The following is a 19201-nucleotide window of genomic DNA, read 5'->3' on the forward strand; positions in this document are numbered from 1 at the left end:
TAGGAGACCTTGTTTCCTGCTGACAAACCTTGATCTACATCTGTGTTGCCGATTACTTGTTCAACAAACCTGTTACTTTTTTAGAAATAATAAATAATTCAGGGAAAGTCATTTTGAATCGTCTGACATCTGTTGCTTGTATGACTCTGAATTATTCATCAGTGAGCATAAACAGTATTAATTAAAGAAAAGTACTGGAGAAAACCACTGAAATAGAAATGAACACTGCAGAAGAAAATGCCTTTACTCAAAGCATACTCCCTTGTCATTGACAAATATCTCAAAGAACATAACGGTCCTTGGAATTTAAAGGGGCCGGCGGGCACACTTAGAAATCAGAAGGCAAGATAGAAGTAATGAACACTACTTTGTTTCCGAATTTATTTTTCTCTCTCCTTCAGGAAAAAAAAAAAAATCGCTCTCTTAGGTCTGCTCTCTCAGCATTTTACCTCCTTAGTTTGGGGGAGTTTTACTGTCTTCCAGGGGAAAGAAAGTTTACTAAATGAGGCTCAAAAGAATCACAACAATAAGTAGTGGATTCAAGTCACCTCGTGCTCATTTGTCAACTGAGATTTAAATATATTAGTGGAAGAGCTGCTCCCCCACCCCCTCAAATTAAGGATGGCTCGATTAATCTGGCTGCCACCGCCTGATCATTTATTTCCATGACGACTTGGGCACTTCCTTTTGACACAGCGCTTTCTTGTGGTAAAAGAGCAAAAGAGAAAAACCTTAACAGCCCTGCTGGCCACATGGGTGGCCGTTGGCTAACTCTGCCCCAGTCTGTCTGTCGACTCAATTAGAGCGACATTAGATTCAGTAACACCCTCGGCAGTAGGAGACACTAGGGAACATGCGCGCACACTAGGGAACGTGTGTGTGTGTGTGTGTGTGTAGGAGAAGTGTGGGCACAAAGGAAAGGTGTTAAAAGTGTTTACGAAGCACTGTTGGTAAACAGATGCCTGGGAGAGGGGAGGCAGGGGTGTCTCTGTAACTGGTTTCTCAGGTGACAGAAGAAACAGGGCTCTCAGGCACAGCAAGGCTGGGGAGCCGCTGAGGGGGGGCTTGAACCGGGAGATTTGCACAGAAACCTGTTCCTTTGTGTGGCTCCACTGAATTGCTGAGCAACCATTGCTAGACTCCCAGGTAACCAGGCCTGCTCCCTCCACTCCAGGACCGACTGCTGGGGTTGCTGTGGGCAACACAAGAGAAACACTGGGGAGGGCAGAGGGGCAGCACAGGACAGACAGGCGGGAGGAGGAAGAAGCATCGAGAAAAGGACTGAAGGAAAAGCCACAAGCCCCGCTTGGGGTCCTTTCAAAAGCCCTGAATTCGGAGGGATGGTAACCGACTGGCAATCACTGGCACTCGACTAATGAATGGCTTCTGTGCATAAATTAGCACTCCAGTCTCTCCAGATCAGATCTGCGGGAGACCTCCCAAAGCTTCCAGAAAGAGAGAGCCACAGCAACCCTCTTTCAGTGATACCCTTTGAAGGGATTTCACGAATGGGGACAAGCCTCCCTTGTTCCTCCAAGTTTGGTTTGTTCTGGTGGTTTTGTTCCTTTGCAGGAGGTACAGGAGATGGGGGGGGGGGGAAGCTCGGAGAAGACGACAAAACAGCCCTGCCTGGCTTCGAATGGCCGTTCATCACAGAGGGCTTGTTGTCAAAGACGGCAGAGAAAAGAAGCCAAGGATCTCCGTTTCCCAAAAAAGGCTGAACAGGGACTTCAGTGTCTCTTTTAGGCACTACTCAAAATGAAACTACAGATTTAGAAAAGATCTCTCATATAGCATCGCGTTTTAAGAAACAAACTAAAAAAGATCTCTTTTAGAAAGACGATGGATGGATTCGTTGGATCAGAAGAGGGTTGCCCGGCCCAGAGGCCCCTCATCCGAACCCCAAGTCCAACCGGGATGAAGCCTGTTTGTAAGGTCAGATGCCTCCCAGATGCCCCCACAGCCTTAATTTCATTCAAATATTCAAACACCAACGTTTACATTTAGAAAAACAGAAAGGAACAAAGAGGCGCTACCTCCCTCCTTTTCAACACAGGCGGCTTCTAGGCTAGAGATCGAGGGAGAGTCTTGGGGAGCTGCACCCAGGTTCAACCTGTCCTCACGGGTTCAGCCGGCACTGACGCACCATCAGTCTCAACAGGAAGAGCCCAGAGGTAACCCACAGACTGGAGTCTGGGTTTGGCGATTACGCCGTGAGGCACCAGTGCTGTGAAACACACTCTAACGGCTAGCTGTGAGCAAGACCGGGTGGGGGTAGAAGAAGGGCCCCTGGGTTCTCTTGTGGCTTCGATCTGGGACGCCCACGGCACCCACCGAGCAGGCGGAAGCTGGGGCCCTTGACAAAGGCCACCCAAACCGTGAATGGTAAAGATGAAATACAAACAGGTATCCTCAGTGGGGATACCAATGGGCAGCTCAGTACACCCCCCTCTTCAGAGGCAACACGTGTGCTTCCAAACTCCACCGTGCGCAGGGATCACCCGGGAACCTTGTTCCCATGCAGACCGATTCAGAAGGTCTGGGAGGGGGGCCTGAGAATCTGCATTTCTAACAAGGTTCCAAATGCAGACCACACTTTGAGGAAGAGCGGTGCGCCTGAATCACTGTGGTTCCAAAAGCGGAACCCATGACCCAGGGCTTCTCCAGGGGAATTAAATCAGTACCGACGGCAGGGAGGCCAACCTCAGGGATGTTTTACGTTTTCCAGGTGATTCTTACGTATGGTCAGGGCTGGGTATCCACTGGTTGGACTCATTCTGGCTTTCATTTTTAACGGCATCTGTGGACCCAGGAAACCCAGTGTCTGGGAATCACGGTTTTGTATCCAAGAAGGGTTGCTGGCCGAAATGGATTGGTATAGACACAAACATACAGTATTTGAAAACACAACGAAGAGAGATATAATATGATACTTATTTTACATGATAGTGTGTCAGTTTCTTTGATTAAAGTGAGGAGTTCAGAGTGTCCCTGACTAATCAAATTCCACAAGCGTGGGCCACGTGCTAAGGCTCTGGAGGAGACTGTTATAGTTAAGGGTCCTCCCTGCTGTTCTGTTAACCCCCCCAAGGCCAATGCCTTGGGACCGTAACTTTCTTAGATGACAACTGACTCATAAATGGATTCTAGGTCCCAATGGCATCCCAGCTAGTACATTTAAGTACTGAGCATGGGTGGTTCATTCTGTCAAGCCTCCACTCTTGATCTCAGTTCGTGAGATCGAGTCCCAAATCAGGCTCTGCACTGATAGCGTGGAGCCTACTTGGGATTGTCTCTCTCTCTCTCTCTCTCTCTCTCTCTCTCCCAAAATAAATAAGTAAACTTAAAAAAAAAAAAAAGTTCTGAAATTTTTTCAAATATGGATTCCTGCCAACAACTAAGGGCCCATGCAGGACCTATAAAGCAAACTCACGGTCCCTTCCTTTCCACCCCTGTCCTATGTCCTATCCTTCTGATCCACAGCTCCAGGCTGTAAGGAAGGTACCCTGCAGCCAACTTTCCACTTTCTGTGCAATGAACAGAACTCCGAAGGGCATCAGTTCTGCCAGCTGCCAACAGATGGCATCAGCGGTCGCACAAGGTCGTTTGAGCCTTAGCCTTGGCTTGGTTCCTTAATCTCTGTCATGTTTGCTGTTGGAAATGCTGTTAAAAACTTACTGGAGGTGAAAAAAAAATTAGGCCAAAATGCAAGCCATCTTTGGATAATAAAATGAGAGCCACGGGGCGCCTGGGTGGCTCCGTTGGTTAAGCGTCCAACTTTGACTCAGGTCATGATCTCGTGGTTTGTGGGTTTGAGCCCCACATCAGGTGCTGTGCTGACAGCTCAAAGCCTGGAGCCTGCTTTGGATTCTGTGTCTCCCTCTCTCTCTCTCTCTCTCTTTCGGATTCTGCGTCTCCTCTCTCTCCCTCTCTCTCTGCCCCTCCCTCGGTCGTGCGCTCTCTCTCTCAAAAATAAATAAAAACATTAAAAAATAATAGTAATTAAAAATAATAATTAAAAAAATAAAATGAGAGCCTTAAAGGAATTCAGAGTCCCTGACATCCCCAGCTCTCTTAAGAAACAACTGTACCAGCAACCAATGCGCACCCAGCTAGGTTAAGTGTCATGTCGGTTTTTAGAACAAACTGGCTTTTGGAAACTCACCTGTGAAACAGCTTCTATGTCCCCATGTGACATAACAACGAAGTTGCTTCTCTCGGCCCACATAGAAACCACAGAGAAAGCAAAACAACCCTCCACCGTGAAGCAAAACTCTAACCGCAACAACGCTTTTCAGAAGCAAAGACGCTCTGAGAAACAGAACTGTGTTTCCTCTTGATTCATCTGGCTTGTGTGCTCAGAACACCCACTATCCCCAAGGAAACAGGGCCCCGCTTCACCAATGGCAACAAAGCCGAGCGTTCCAGCTGGGACAGCTCAGTTCTTTCTGCGGGAACTTAGAGGTGAATGCCTCGTCTTAGTCTTTCGAAGGTTAAGATCAGGAATCCTGTGGGTTGCCAGACTTCTGTGTAAGTTATTTTACATCAGAGGTTCTTAGCCAGGGGTGATGTTGCTGTCCAGGGGACCGCTGGTGGCACTGAAGACATTTTGGTGGTCACACTGGGGGAGGACGCAAGGATGCTGCTGGCATCTTGTGGGCACAGGACAACCCCCACAACGAAGAATGATCCAGTCTGACTGTCAAGAGTGGAGCGGTTGAGAAACCCTTCTCTGGAGGCCAAGAATTGGGGCCAAGAAAATTTAAATTCCAAAAGTCAGTTTCCCAATTGACTGAGAAGACAAAAGCTAATTAATGGGAACTCCCTCCTGACGTCAAAATTGGCCGTCCAGTCTTTCCTGGTCCCTGTTTTTGAGAACAGAGTGTCCCTCATTTTCACCAAGGCCTCCCCTCTGAATGTCATCATTGCTGACCTTCTCAGGAACTTCGCTCCATCCCCCATGTGCTCTTGATCCGCACTGACACTCTTACCACCTCCCTCCACCTGATTCAAAGAGGCTGTTTTCCTATTTCAAAAACATCTCTCAGGGGGCACCTGGGTGGCTCAGTCCGGTTGAGCGTCCGACTCTTGATCTTGGGGCCATTGAGTTCGAAACCCACACTGAGTGTAGACATACCTTAAAAATAAAATATTTAAAATAAAAAAAAGCTCTTGGGGAACCCTCTTGCACTGTCCCTGGGAATGCAAACTGGTGCAGCCACTGTGGAAAACAGTGTGGAGGTTCCTCAAAAAATTAAAAATAGAGCTGCCCTATGACCCAGCAATTGCACTACTAGGTTTTTATCCAAAGGACACAAAAATGCTGATTCGAAAGGGCACATGCACCCCACTGTTTATTTATTTATTTTTTTTTTAATTTTTTTTTCAATGTTTATTTATTTTTGGGACAGAGAGAGACAGAGCATGAACGGGGGAGGGGCAGAGAGAGAGGGAGACACAGAATCGGAAACAGGCTCCAGGCTCCGAGCCATCAGCCCAGAGCCTGACGCGGGGCTCGAACCCACGGACCGCGAGATCGTGACCTGGCTGAAGTCGGACGCTTAACCGACTGCGCCACCCAGGCGCCCCTGCACCCCACTGTTTATAGCAGCGTTATCTATAATAGCCAAATTATGGAAAGAGCCCAAATGTCCATCAACTGATGAGTGGATTAAGAAAAAGTGGGATGTATCCACAATGCAATACTATGTGGCAATGAAAAAGAATGAAATTTTGCCCCTTGCAACAAGGTGGATGGAACTGGAGGTTATTATGCTAAGCAAAATAAGTCAGAGAAAGATACTGTGATCTCACTCATACGTGGAATCTGAAAAACTTAACATGTTCATAGGGGAAGGGAAGGAAATATAAGATAAAAACAGAGAGGGAGGCAAACCATAAGAGACTCATAAATACAGAGAACAAACCGAGGGTTGATGGGGGTGGGGAACTGAGGGGTAGGGAAAATGGGTGATGGGCATTAGGGAGGGCACTTGTCGGGATGAGTCCTGCATGTTATATGTAAGTGATGAATCACTGGTTTCAACTCCTGAAGCCAAGACTACACTGTATACTAACTAACTTGAGAATAATTTAAAATTTTTTTTTTCAACGTTTATTTATTTTTGGGACAGAGAGAGACAGAGCACGAATGGGGGAGGGGCATAGAGAGAGGGAGACACAGAACCGGAAACAGGCTCCAGGCTCTGAGCCATCAGCCCAGAGCCCGACGCGGGGCTCGAACTCACGGACCGCGAGATCGTGACCTGGCTGAAGTCGGACGCTTAACCGACTGCGCCACCCAGGCGCCCCGAGAATAATTTAAAACACACACACACACACACACACACACACAAACTCTCACCCAAAGAATGAAATAAATATCCGTGAGTCCTTACTGATACAAACAAATGAATCAATCAATCAATCAATCAATCAATAAATAAATGGAAGAGAAGGGACACGTCTTCCTTACAGAGGAATTCCAAATAATAAATACAGAAGGAAGGAGAGAAAATAGAAAATCTCTAGAATGCCAGCCACAGTAATCATAGCTGCACGATCTCCTGGTGAATGTTCAAGGTTTTTAAAGGGGAACTAGGATACTTGCAGAGCCTGAATCTTTCTGAAAGTATTTATTAATTACTGTGGTGGTTTCAGCACATCTGAACCTTTCTTTGATAGCCTCCCCTCAGGAGGTAGAGCTTACTGCCCCTCCCCCTCGTGTGCTGGGTTTAATGGCTCACTTCTAATGGATAGAGTATGTCCTAAAGACAGCTTTCTAGAACGTCAGGCTGACCTCTTTAGGGGTTTTATTCTAAGGTCACGGAGACCTTAGGTCAAGGTTATGGACACAATACCCAAATGCAACATGCACCCGGGTGTGGCTGGTAGTCACCTTTGTTGTTTTTTTTATGATTTTGAATTTTCCATCAAGATACAGATGGGGCGGAGGGGGCGGGGCGCCTGGCTGGCTCAGTTGGTACAATCATCGGATTCTTGATCCTAGGGTCATGAGTTCAAGCCCCACGCGGTGGGTGGAGCCTACTTAAAAAAAAAAAAAAAAAAGATACAGAGCTTAGTGTTTACCCCTTAGTGACAATAACCTGCGGAGCAAATATATTTGGGGTGCAGGCAAGGGAAATCTATTAGACCCCTAAAGGGATTTGAGGGTTTAGCAAAAGAACAATACTGGCTTCCAGAATTCAGAATTTTGCAACAGCCCTTCAATCCTGGAGAAATCACAGAGCAAGGACACTTCAAAAGCATGGCTGACTGCACCCATTTAATTAACACCCCATTCACAACTGACCCCTCTCTCACCATTCCACACCCTCCTCATCCCGTCTTGTGTCAGGGCAAGAAATTTGAGTTGGTGGGGGGGAAAGGAGGGGAATTTCTTGGATGCCTCAGAGCCCTTTTAGCCTGTTCACAGGAGAAAAATACTTACCTTCTACTAAAAATAGGTTGGTTGTGAACCGCCTGGGTGGCTCAGTCGGTTAAGCATCTGACTCTTGATTTCGGCTCAGGTCATGATCTCACAGTTTGTGGGTTCGAGCCCCACATCAGGCTCTACACTCACAGTGTGGAGCCTGCTTGGGATTCGCTCTCTTTCCCTTTCTCTACCCCTCCCCTGCTCATGCTCTCTGTCTCAAAATAGATAAACTTAAAAAATAAAAATAAAAATAAATAAAAGTAGATTGGTTGCTGGGTTGTTTGAGGCAGAAAATTAACACTCCCTTCTGAGGCCTTCTGAGTCAACTAAATATAGTTGACTCTGGTACAACGTGGTTGAAAGACAGATCACGAGTAAAGCATCCGTCTTCTCCCACCCAGCACCAGGGCCCCCCACTCCTCCCCAAGCCAGAGGACCCCCAGTGGGATTCAGCTCAAGCCACAGGTGCAGAAGACACAGGCTTCTGACTTTTCTTCCCACTCTGTCCATGAGTGGAGTTTTTCCAGGGAGGAGGGGAGGACACTGAATTTGGAGGGCGGGGGGGTGGGGGGGACTCTGAACAGGGACACTTGGAGGACAGGTAAATTATGTCAAAGGGGACGAGCTAGAAAAAGGCCAAAGCCTGGCCCTGGTCTCTTTGCTGGGGAATGCCAGAGGGCCCTGCCTGGACCCCTTCAGCAGGGATGGCTGTTGTGAGTGTCACTGCTAAGGGGTCCCATCTGCCTCCTAGTCTCTGGAAGCCACTCCTCCCGGGAAGTTATACTTACACCGAAGGAGGCCCACAACCGATCAATGGTTGACACGGGCGAGGGGCACAAAAGGCAGACCCTCGGGCGTTGGGGGAGACCAGCTCTGTAGCACGAGTCACGCTCCCAAATTCCCCAAGAACCGGGCTGAAGCTCGGCTTTCCCCCACCTGCCCTGCCACTCTCCCTACCTCACCCTCACACTATCCCTCAGCTCCCTGCACACAGCCTGACTTCTAGGGAACTCCTGATGCAAGACTCTGGGAGTTGAGCTTCCATGAAGTTTTGGGGGCATCCGGCAGATCCCGGCCGAGAACTTCCAGCCCAAGGATTCCAGCACTCCCCCGAGAAGAACCGAGCAGAGGGGACTTAAGACCAAAGCCCAGTTGATGCCCTAACCACCAGAACCTCCTGGTTCTTCCTTATTCAGGTTGGAGAAAAAACATTAGAAGGAGGGGCTCTGCCACACCTGGGTGGCAGACCTGTGTCCTAACAAGATTCTACAGCAAAAGGCTGATTTTGCTAGTTCCTGGGCACCCTGTACCCAAGTTGGGAAAAACTCAACATTGGCAAGCCCAATCTCACTGATCACTTACAAAAAAAATTTTTTTTAATGTTCATTTATTTTTGAGAGACAGACAGAGTGGAAGCAGGGGAGGGGCAAGGAGAGAGGGAGACCACAGAATCCGAAGCAGGCTCCGGGCTCCGAGCTGTCAGCACAGAGCCCGATGCGGGGCTCGAACTCACAAGCTGTGAGATCACGACCTGAGCCGAAGTCTGAGGCTTAACTGACTGAGCCACCCAAGCGCCCCTCACTGATCTCTTATAAGGCAAAGAGTTATGCCATTCATCAAGTCTTTTTCAACAAGGTACGTATGGGATTTCGTAATGGTGTTACCATCATGGCAGACTCCGTCCCTAGTGCCTTTGAAGGCTATTTCCTAAATACTGGATCGGTTGGAAATCCTATCCTTTCCACACACACTATTACCTTCCCTTCCTCCCTTTTCTTATTTCTCCTGGGACTTCTCAGGATCACCTCCCCAAGTCTTCATCTTTGGGTCAGCCTCTGGAGACGACTCTAAGACAGATGTATAGATCCGATAACATAAAATCTTAAAATCACAAAATTTTTTTCCAAAGGGCATAGTCCCAGTGAAGAGCCCAAGAATGCAAAGCATGCCTCTGTGATCTAACTAGGAGTAATGCTAAGTTAAAGTACTTGATTCTTGGGCAAAGTAGCTTAAGACCCAGGTTAACTGTAAAAAGACTAAAACTTGTAAGAGCCTAAACACTCCACACAACTCCTAAGACTGTGCTTCTTGGGTACAAGTTTAAATTAGCTTTTTAAATTAGCTTTCATAAATCTTCGCCTAGTCCGTTATATTTCAGATGTTGAATTTAGAACAGCACTCAAAGATTTTTATGGGGCAAGTTTCACGGTTCCAATTCCAATTTACGATTCTTCCTTTACGGACTTCCTTTTGGAGTTCACCGGTATATGAGTCCTTGAGGACTAAAACACCAATGAATTAATCAAAGGAAAAATGTTCTGTTGCCCTCCCCCGTTTAGAAATTCGTTGAAATATAGATGAAGTTCCATCCTGAAGAGCAGAACATTCTGAGAAAGCCATCAGCCTAAATGCCTTTATGAATAACTATGATGTTAGAAGCTCAAAGATTTTACATCTCGGCCACACGAATAATCAGACCACTAAGGAACACAGAGAAGAAAATGCACGTAATGCAGGTCTATATATTTTTTTCTCTGCTTATATGAACGCCTAAGTTATCCTGTCATTTTTACCACCACATACACATTCAGGTACCTTCTCCTGATATCTGTGGTGCTTCCTGACCCTAAGGGAGGGACTTCTGTAAGCTGATTTTGCTTCCTCAGACCTCCAACTATGTGAAGCACAAACTAATCTCAGCATGAAGGCAACATCGTGCTTAACCTGTAAGAACTGGTAGTTTGGGCTCAGGGAAAGCTGAATCAATGTTGCCACAAATGCATACGATGGCAAAATATGCCACAAATTCAATTAAAAAGTGATTGTTCAGTACGGCAGGTAAGTATTTAAACAAGAAAACTTGGGGCACCTGACTGGCTCAGTCGGTAGAGCATGTATGTGACTTTTGATCTTGGGGTTGTAGGTTCGAGCCCCACGCTGGATGCAGAGATTACTTAAAAATAAAATCTTTAAAAAAGAAAAAAAGAGGGGCGCCTGGGTGGCTCAGTCTGTTAAACGTCCGACTTAGGCTCAGATTATGATCTCACGGTTCATGGGTTCTAGCCCCGTGTCAGGCTCTGTGCTGTCAGCTGGAGCCTGAAGCCTGCTTCAGATTCTGTGCCTCCCTCTCTCTCTCTCTGCCCCTCCCCTGCTCACGCTGTCTCTCTCCTTCTCAAAAATAAACAAATATTTAAATTTTTTTTTAAAAAAAAGAAAGAAAGAAAAAAGAAAACTAACACAAATCACACTTTCAACTCCCCCTAGCTGTCAATCAGAGGTACAAAGAGAGAACTGTCCAGCAATATTCATCCCCCTTAAGCTATTATAAACTGTTACTTGCTATGTAATAGTATTTAAAGTACAAATTACTACAGGATGCTTATCATTTTTAAAATAAAAAATGCTGGGGCACCTGAGTGCCTCAGTCAGTTAAGCATCTGACTTTTGGTTTCAGCTCAGGTCATGATCTCACATGCATTCAAGCCCTACTTTGGTCTCTGCACTGATGGTGCAAAGCCCGCTTGGGATTCTCTCTCTCCCTCTCTCTCTCTGCCTCTCCCCCGCTCACTCTCTTTCTCTCTCTCTCCCTCAAATAAATAAACTTTAAAAAAAACTTTAATTAAAAATGCCAAATACCATTAGTATGTTACTGTATATACATGTGTGTATATATAAACACAATCTATGTATTTGTCTATATAGTTATTAACCCTTGAACAACACACGTTTGAACTGTGTAGATTCACTCAGATGCAGATTTTTTCAATAAAATACGGTACAGAACTGTAAATGTATTTGCTCTTCCTTATGATTTTCTTTTTTTTTTTTTAATTTTTTTTTTCAACGTTTATTTATTTTTGGGACAGAGAGAGACAGAGCATGAACGGGGGAGGGGCAGAGAGAGAGGGAGACACAGAATCGGAAACAGGCTCCAGGCTCCGAGCCATCAGCCCAGAGCCTGACGCGGGGCTCGAACTCCCGGACCGCGAGATCGTGACCTGGCTGAAGTCGGACGCTTAACCGACTGCGCCACCCAGGCGCCCCTATGATTTTCTTAAGAACATTTTCTTTTCTCCATCCAAGCACTAACCAGGCCCGACCCTGCTTAGCTTCCGAGATCAGATGAGATCGGGCGCGTTCAGGGTGGTATGGCCGTAGACAACATTTTCCTTTCTCTAACTTACTTTATTGTAGGAACACAGTATGTAGGTACATATAACATACAAAAGATGTGTTCGTCGGCTCTACGTTACAGTAAGGTTTCTGGTCAACAGTGGGCCGCTGGTAGTTAAGTTTTGGGGGAGTCAAAAGTTATATGTAGATTTCTACCTGTGTAGGATGTGGGGGGAGGAGGTCAATACCTCCTGACTCCTGCAATTGTCCAAGGGTCAACTGTAACTATTTAGTGATCAAACTCGTCTTCACCCCCCACACCAAATTTGCCAGTTAGGAAATGTCATTACATGACATAAATCAATTCCCTGGCTCCACCCCATTGGCATAAAAGCAGCCTTTTTTCCAGCACAATATGTATTTGGAAAGTGCCCACTATGGAGCAGTAGGCCACTATACCTTACTCTACTAGATTACTATACCTTAAGCGCAAGACAGAAAAGAGAAAAGAAAAATCAGAGTTAAGCTCACTCTTTCCAACCCATAATACACAGAACTCTCTTTCTGATCAAAGAACCAAGCAAATGAACTTCAAAGATGAGAGCTACGAACAGCACAGGTTTTAAATTCACAAAGTGTGTCTGTCGTGCAGGCAAACCGAGCTCTGCCCAGAGTTCCCAGAGAAGCAGAGGAGAAGCCCTCCCAGGAAGGGTAACGGGTGACAGGCAGGTCGTCATCCTGGCCGCGCAACTGACTCGTTCTATGACAACGAACAAGCTATCGAATGCTTGGCAGGGTTCAGATTGCTAGTCTACATAAAGTTAGAACGGTGAACGAAAAGATCTGAGGTCCATGCGAGTCGAAAATTTTACGATTTTAAAAACAACTGCTTCAATACCTGGGCATTGCTGAAGATGGAGGACACTGAGCCTGACTCCCATGGCTGAACTGTGGTTGCTGAAAAGATTTCTGCTTCGTCACTCTCCAACACAGTGGGACGGGTTTGGAGAAAAACAGGAAACACATGTCCTGCGTGATATGCATGTGGTCCCCTCAAGTGAAAAGAGACTCCCATTTCGTTAGTTCCCACCAAATGTGCCATATCATCAACTAATACAGACCAGCCCTACTCAGGCACTGTTCCTACAGCTGTCTATTATCCTGTGCTATTCTACTGAGCCTATTATTTCTTTGACTCAAATAGGAAGATTCTAGAAGCCTTTTCAAAATGGGAGTATAGGATATGTTTTACTTCTAGTTTGAGTCATCCCAAGGTACCGGTGGAATTTGTCCTTCTTATACAGTTGAAGGCAAAAGTCCTGAGCCCTCCAACACAAAGAAAGGCTAACCCAACCCCTGCAGCACAGTGCCCAGACTGGGAGAAAACCCCGCCACCTTAAACTGTTTACTCACCTCTAATGAACAATGGCAAGCCAGAGGCAGACAGAGAAAGTATGGAAAATCAATGAGGCACTAACTTTGACAGACAATTTTGGGTGCAGTATACCTGTCACAGGTAATAAATCACTTCATTTAAGTTTATCTTTTTAGCAGTGCACAGAGGATTATACCCATATATCACTTCAACCTCTTTTTTCTGTCCTGTTGACAAAGGACAAATTGAGAAGGATGGTGGGAAAGCTGGGAGAAAGTAGGGAGGAAAACAGAGAGCTCTATTACTAGGCCCGTGCAGTAAAAGAAATAATGACAAAACAATGTCACCATTTTTTAAAATGTTTTTAAAGTTTATTTATTTATTTTGAGAGAGGGCAAGCAGAGGTGGGGCAGAGAGGGAAAGAGAGAACCCCAAGCAGGCTCCACGACATCAGCACAGAGGCCAATGCGGGGTTCGATCTCATGAATGGTGAGATCATGACCTGAGCCAAAATCAAGAATCAGACACTTGACCAACTTAGCCACCCAAGCACCCCCATTATCATTTTAATTTTTTTAGTGTTTATTTATTTTTGAGAGAGAGAGAGGAAGAGACAGAGCACAAGTGGGGGAGGGGCAGAGAGAGAGAGAGAGAGAGAGAGAGAGAGGGAGAGAGAGAGTAGGACACAGAATCCAAACAGGCTCCAGGCTCTGAGCTGTCAAGCACAGACCGCAACGTGGAGCTCGAACCTGGGAATGGCAAGATTATGACCCAGGCCAAAGTCAGATGCTCAACCAACTGAGCCACCCATGCACCCCCTCCCTCCCCATCATCACTTTCTAAGTGTCAGTTCTATTTGTAAAATCTTAAAGGGCTTCGTGATTTACCAATGAAGTTACCACAGATTGGAAGATAAAGGTCATCTTTCCAAACCCTTCAAGATACACTAGAGATCTACAGTCTCAACACAATCAAAGGCCCGGGTTTTCTAATCATGAGTGAGTTTATGGGTTTCACTAATGACACTGCTTAGAAACTGGTGCCCAGAGAAGGCTTGAAGCATAGAACTGAATGTGGGGGGGGGGGGGGGGGGGGGGGGGGGGGGGTCAGTCTGGGTGGCTCAGTTGATTAAGCATGAGACTTCAGCCTAGGTCATGATCTCACGGTCCGTGAGTTTGAGCCCCGAGTCCAGCTCTGTGCTGATAGCTCAGAGCCTAGAGCCTGCTTCAGCTTCTCTGTCTCCCTCTCTGCCCCTCCCCACTCACGCTCTGTCTCTGTCTCCGAAAAATGAATAAACCTTAAAAAGTTAGGGGGGGAAAAAAAAAAGAACTGAATGTGGTAAATAGGGCTTCTGATTCAACAATATGGTGATAGGCTAAGATATTTGAAAAAACAAAAAACAACTTCTCACTACAAACACATAGGAATGCTGGGTAAAATATGACCTGAAAAGGGGAAAAAGTGAGTGAAAGCAAGTGAGCTAATCCTAAGGCTGCTTTGGTAACTTACAGACTTGGATTTTAAAACCCAAGTGGACAAAGGAGATAAAACCTTGAGTGGCCATAAGCAGAGCTAGAACTAACACCCTTCAGGAGAGGCAGAATCCTCCAAGGATTGCTTCCTCAGTGAAGATTAAGGGGGAAAACTCTTCCCCGGGGAAAAGGGTCCAAGACGACAATTTCATAGGTCCCTGGGCTCTAAAGGGAAAATAAAAACCAAACGAAACTCTCCCCTAAAAAATGGATATCCCAGATCCAAACCATGAGCATAATGATTGGAAAAATTCCAAACTAAGAAATTAGCAGAAACGTTGGTCCCAAGCCAGGGATGCTCATGGGATCTCTAGAACAATAATGCAAATTGTTCTGGAGAAGTCCCACTATCAGGCCACATGAGATCCCCACAGAAAAAAAATAATCCCCACTAAAAATCAGCTTATAAGAAAATCTAAAATTATAAAATACCATGAGCAGAAAACAGCAAACACAACAAACAAGTCCAGGAACTTGGGATAATAAAATTAAAATTTGAAACAGAGAATACTAAGTAAGTATGTTTAAAACTATTAAAGACATGGGGCACCTGGATGGCTCAGTCAGTTGAACGTCCAACTCTTGATTTCTACTCAGATCATGATTCCAGGGTCGTGGAATCGAGCCCTATATCAGACTCCACACTGAGTGTGGAGACTCCCTAAGATTCTCTCTCTCCCTCTGCCCCCTCCCCAACTTGTGCTCTCTCTTAAAGAAAGAAAGAAAGAAAGAAAGAAAGAAAGAAAGAAAGAAAGAAAGAAAGAAAAGAAAAACTATTAAAGACATAAAGGAGAAAATAAAACCCTGAGGAAAAAAATATGAAAAAGGTAATAGTCAGATTTAAAAATACGCCAAATAGAACTTCAACAAATGACTATTATAAACATTGATATTAAAAAGTCAACAGAAAGTTTAAACAGCAGACTAGACACAAAAGAAGAGAGAATTAAGTAAAATGGAAGACAGATTTGAGGACATTACCAAAGGGATCAGAGAGATGAAAGGGACATGAAAGAATGACCATAGAATAGGGACAATGAGTACATGAAAAATGAGAAGGTCCGTATGAATTTAATGCAAGATCCAGATGACCAAAATAGAAATTGTATTAGTTTGGATCCTCCAAGATGCAGATGCCAAGGAAGGATGTTAGAGAAAAACAGGAGTAGCTAAGGAGGACGTGCAGACCATGATGTAGGTATAACTTCTAAAGGAGGAAGAGGAAAAAGGCATGTTGGAAAGGATGAGATTGAGAATGAAGCACAACTCTGAGAAAGTTTTTGGCCACATTGCTGAGAACCCTTGAGCCAAAGTCACTCGTTGGAGAAGTCCAACATCTTACAGGAATAGGCCAGCACTAGAACCCCCATCACACTCAGTCCAAAACAGGGAGCATCCCAGGGGAAGATAGCTTTTGAGTAAATCCTTAGATGTGGCATCTGGGGGTCAATCAACTATGCTTCCCACACCAGATGTGGAGGCACATTTTATGGTTGCTAAAATGAAAGGGAAGCAATATTTTTTTTTTCAACGTTTATTTATTTTTGGGACAGAGAGAGACAGAGCATGAACGGGGGAGGGGCAGAGAGAGAGGGAGACACAGAATCGGAAACAGGCTCCAGGCTCTGAGCCATCAGCCCAGAGCCTGACGCGGGGCTCGAACTCACGGACCGCGAGATCGTGACCTGGGCGAAGTCGGACGCTTAACCGACTGCGCCACCCAGGCGCCCCGGGAAGCAATATTTTTAAAAAATTTTTAATGTTTACTTATTTTTGAGAGAGAGACAGAGCATGAGCAGGAGAGGAGCAGAAAGAGAGAGGAAGACACAGAATCCGAGGCAGGCTCCAGGCTCTGAGCTGCCAGCATAGAGCCCGACACAGGGCTCGAACCCACAAACTGTGAGATCATGACCTGAGCCAAAGTCGGATGCTTAACTGACTGAGCCACCCAGGTACCCGAGGAGAAGCAATATTTTAAAAGATAGGATGTTCCAGAACTGTGAAAGCCATAAATCTTCCAAGTATAGAATAATACCAAATTCTAAGCAGGATAAATCAAAATAAATCTACACGCACTGTAGTCAGCCTGCAGAAGATCAAAGACAATAAAATACCAAAACTGGGGAGAAATTATAATACTAAATAAAAAGAAAATAAACCAGGCAGAGGTATAATTAATTTTAAACTGTTATTTAAGTCTTAAATATTAAGGGCGCACCTTAAATATTTAAGGCCAACAAAACTAATAGAGAAAAAAAGGAGGGGTAGGAATAGATAAAATTGAATTCAGTAAGAGATAAGAAAAGAGAAAAAGAAAGCAAAGGAAAGGTGTTGGAAATAGCATGAAATAAGAGAAATTATCTAAAATATGTCAACAATTACTATGAATGCAAACAAACTGGGGCGCCTGGGTGGCTCAGTCAGTTAAGCATCCGACTCTTGATTTCAGCTCAGGTCATGATCTTACAGCTCGTGAGATCAAGCCCCACATCGGGCTCTATCTACACTGTCAGCATGAAGCCTACTTGGGATTCTCTCTCCCTCTCCCTTTCCCTCGGCCCTCCTGTGCGCATGCTCTCTCTCTCTCCCTCTCTCTCTCTCAAAATAAAATAAAATAAAATAAAATAAAATAAAATAAAATATAACATCATAGAGGGGCACCTGGATGGCTCAGTCGGTTGAGCATCCAACTCTTGATTTTGGCTCAGGTCATCATGGTTTGTGAGTTCGAGCTCCGAGTCTGGCTCTGTGCCTGCTTGAGATTCACTCTCTCCCTCTCTCTCTGACCCGCCCCTGCTCACGCGAGCGTTTTCTCTCTCTCTCTCTCTCTCTCTCTTTCAAAATAAATAAACATTTTAAAAAACATTTCAATACAGAAAAAACAAATAAATAAAAGAAGAAATATATGTTTACATATGAACACTATGGACTGTAGGGATATATGGTGACATGCTACCAATAAAACATCTTTGGATGATGGAGATTCTGGATGACTTCTGTTTTATTGTGCATTTCTGTGTTTTCCAAATTTCCTCCAGTGAGCATATGGTGCTTTGCAATTAGAAAAAAGTAATCATTATTTCCTAAATAAGTGGCAATAATTTCAGTTTATACGCGACTGCAGGGGCCCATAAACTATGTCCTGCAGGCCAAACCCAGCCCTCCACCCATTTTTGTACTGTCCGTGAGTTAACAATGGTTTTTCCCATTTTTACATGGCTGAAAATCAAGAGAAGAATAATATTTACAAAATGTCATTCTGAATCTCTGTATTTAATCTTTACAATATCCTTGTGAAGTAGGTGCTATTACTCATTTTATAGATGAGGGAACAGAAGCTTCTAGATAGGTTTGTAAGTAGGCAAAGATCTCATAGTTATTGAGTCTCTGCAGGCATTCAAACCCAAGGAGTCTTAGCTCAGAGCCTATGCTGTTAATCAGCTCCTCCCTGTGAAAAGTTTTCCAACGCAATCAGAGCCAACAGAGGCAGCACATTCTGGTGAATTCTCAAGACAGACGACCATGGTGTTTTCAGGGAAGCTTTATTGGATAACGAGGCCCCGTTTCTACCATGATGATAGGCAACATTACCTTTGAACTCTAAGCAAAATGTTATTCTCCCCCGCCAAAATTCTATTCTCATTAGTAAATCTGTATTATAAAAAATCGTACCCGATTATTAATATGTTTTGAATTTCATCAACAAAAATTCATGGAGATTTGTTCGGTCTCTCATTATATAAGCGCCCATGTAACATCCTTGATACTGTTTCTTGGCCCACAAAACCTGAATAGTTACTATTTGACCCTTTACAGAAAATGTCTGCAGACTTCTGCTCAAACTGAGAGAGAAGTGGAGAACTGGCAGATAGTCATAGTGGAAATCCCCCACTCCCAGAACTTGGAGTAATCAATAATCCAAATGGCTCTCCCTCCCAAGCTATTCAACAAGCTCTTAGTCATTTAGAGATTAAGTTTCTGTCTACATGTTTTAATTCCCACCGATGGGTGAAAAAGAAAAGAAAAAAGAGAGGAGAAGAGAAGGGAAAGGTAGGGAAGGGAAGGGAAGGGAAGGGAAGGGAAGGGAAGGGAAGGGAAGGGAAGAGGAGAGAAGAGGAGAGGAGAGGAGAGAGAAGAGAGAAGAGAGAAGAGAGAAGAGAGAAGAGAGAAGAGAGAAGAGAGAAGAGAGAAGGAAAGGAAAGGAAAGGAAAGGAAAGGAAAGGAAAGGAAAGGAAAGGAAGCAAAATTTACTTCAGTCAAGGTATTGCTCCTTGGAAACTGGCAAAAAAAAAAAAAAAATGTGTTCAGGGGAGGAAACTTGACTTTTCTATCATCTCAAGAGTTAATTTATCAATGTTTTCTGTTACCCGAAATGACTGGGAATGGGCCACTCATACTAAGTATCAGTTTGCTCATTCATTCCTTCAACAAACCTTAAGTATTTAACAGGTACCTGCCCAATGGCACTCTGCTAGATAGATCGATCAGCCCTAAAATAGCTCACAGATTAGAAGATAAATATCAATACAATACATTCTAGAAGACAAAGCAGTTTTAAAAGACCACAGGAAATGCAAATCAAAACTACAGGGAGATAACACCACACACCCAATACGATAGCTATAAGCAACAGGACAGATAACATCAAGTATTGGCATCAACGATGTGGGGAAACCAAAACCCTTATACGCTGCTCGTCGCAATAGAACATGTAACAGCCACTTTGGAAGACAGTCTGCAATTTTC

The 19201-nt window shown here is 44.8% G+C and overlaps 1 protein-coding gene across 5 annotated transcripts in view; it reads right to left on the reverse strand.

The window, feature by feature from the left end:
• PITPNC1 (phosphatidylinositol transfer protein cytoplasmic 1) overlaps positions 1-19201 on the reverse strand; it is a 259205-nt gene that overhangs the window by 182699 nt on the left and 57305 nt on the right. For 2 of the 5 annotated variants that reach the window (XM_030295111.1, XM_030295115.1), the window contains exon 1: positions 12447-12638. The exons of 1 other annotated variant lie outside the window; for it this stretch is intronic. In XM_030295111.1, the coding sequence (XP_030150971.1) occupies positions 12447-12623 (177 nt within the window). In that variant the 5' untranslated portion in view covers positions 12624-12638. Of the gene's footprint in view, positions 1-4165; positions 4217-12446; positions 12722-19201 lie in introns of those variants that run through there. 2 more of the 5 variants (XM_030295112.1, XM_030295113.1) reach the window with 2 other exon arrangements.

The sequence above is a fragment of the Lynx canadensis genome, chromosome E1, assembly GCF_007474595.2.
Source record: "Lynx canadensis isolate LIC74 chromosome E1, mLynCan4.pri.v2, whole genome shotgun sequence".
In the NCBI taxonomy this organism is placed as follows: Eukaryota; Metazoa; Chordata; class Mammalia; order Carnivora; family Felidae; genus Lynx; species Lynx canadensis.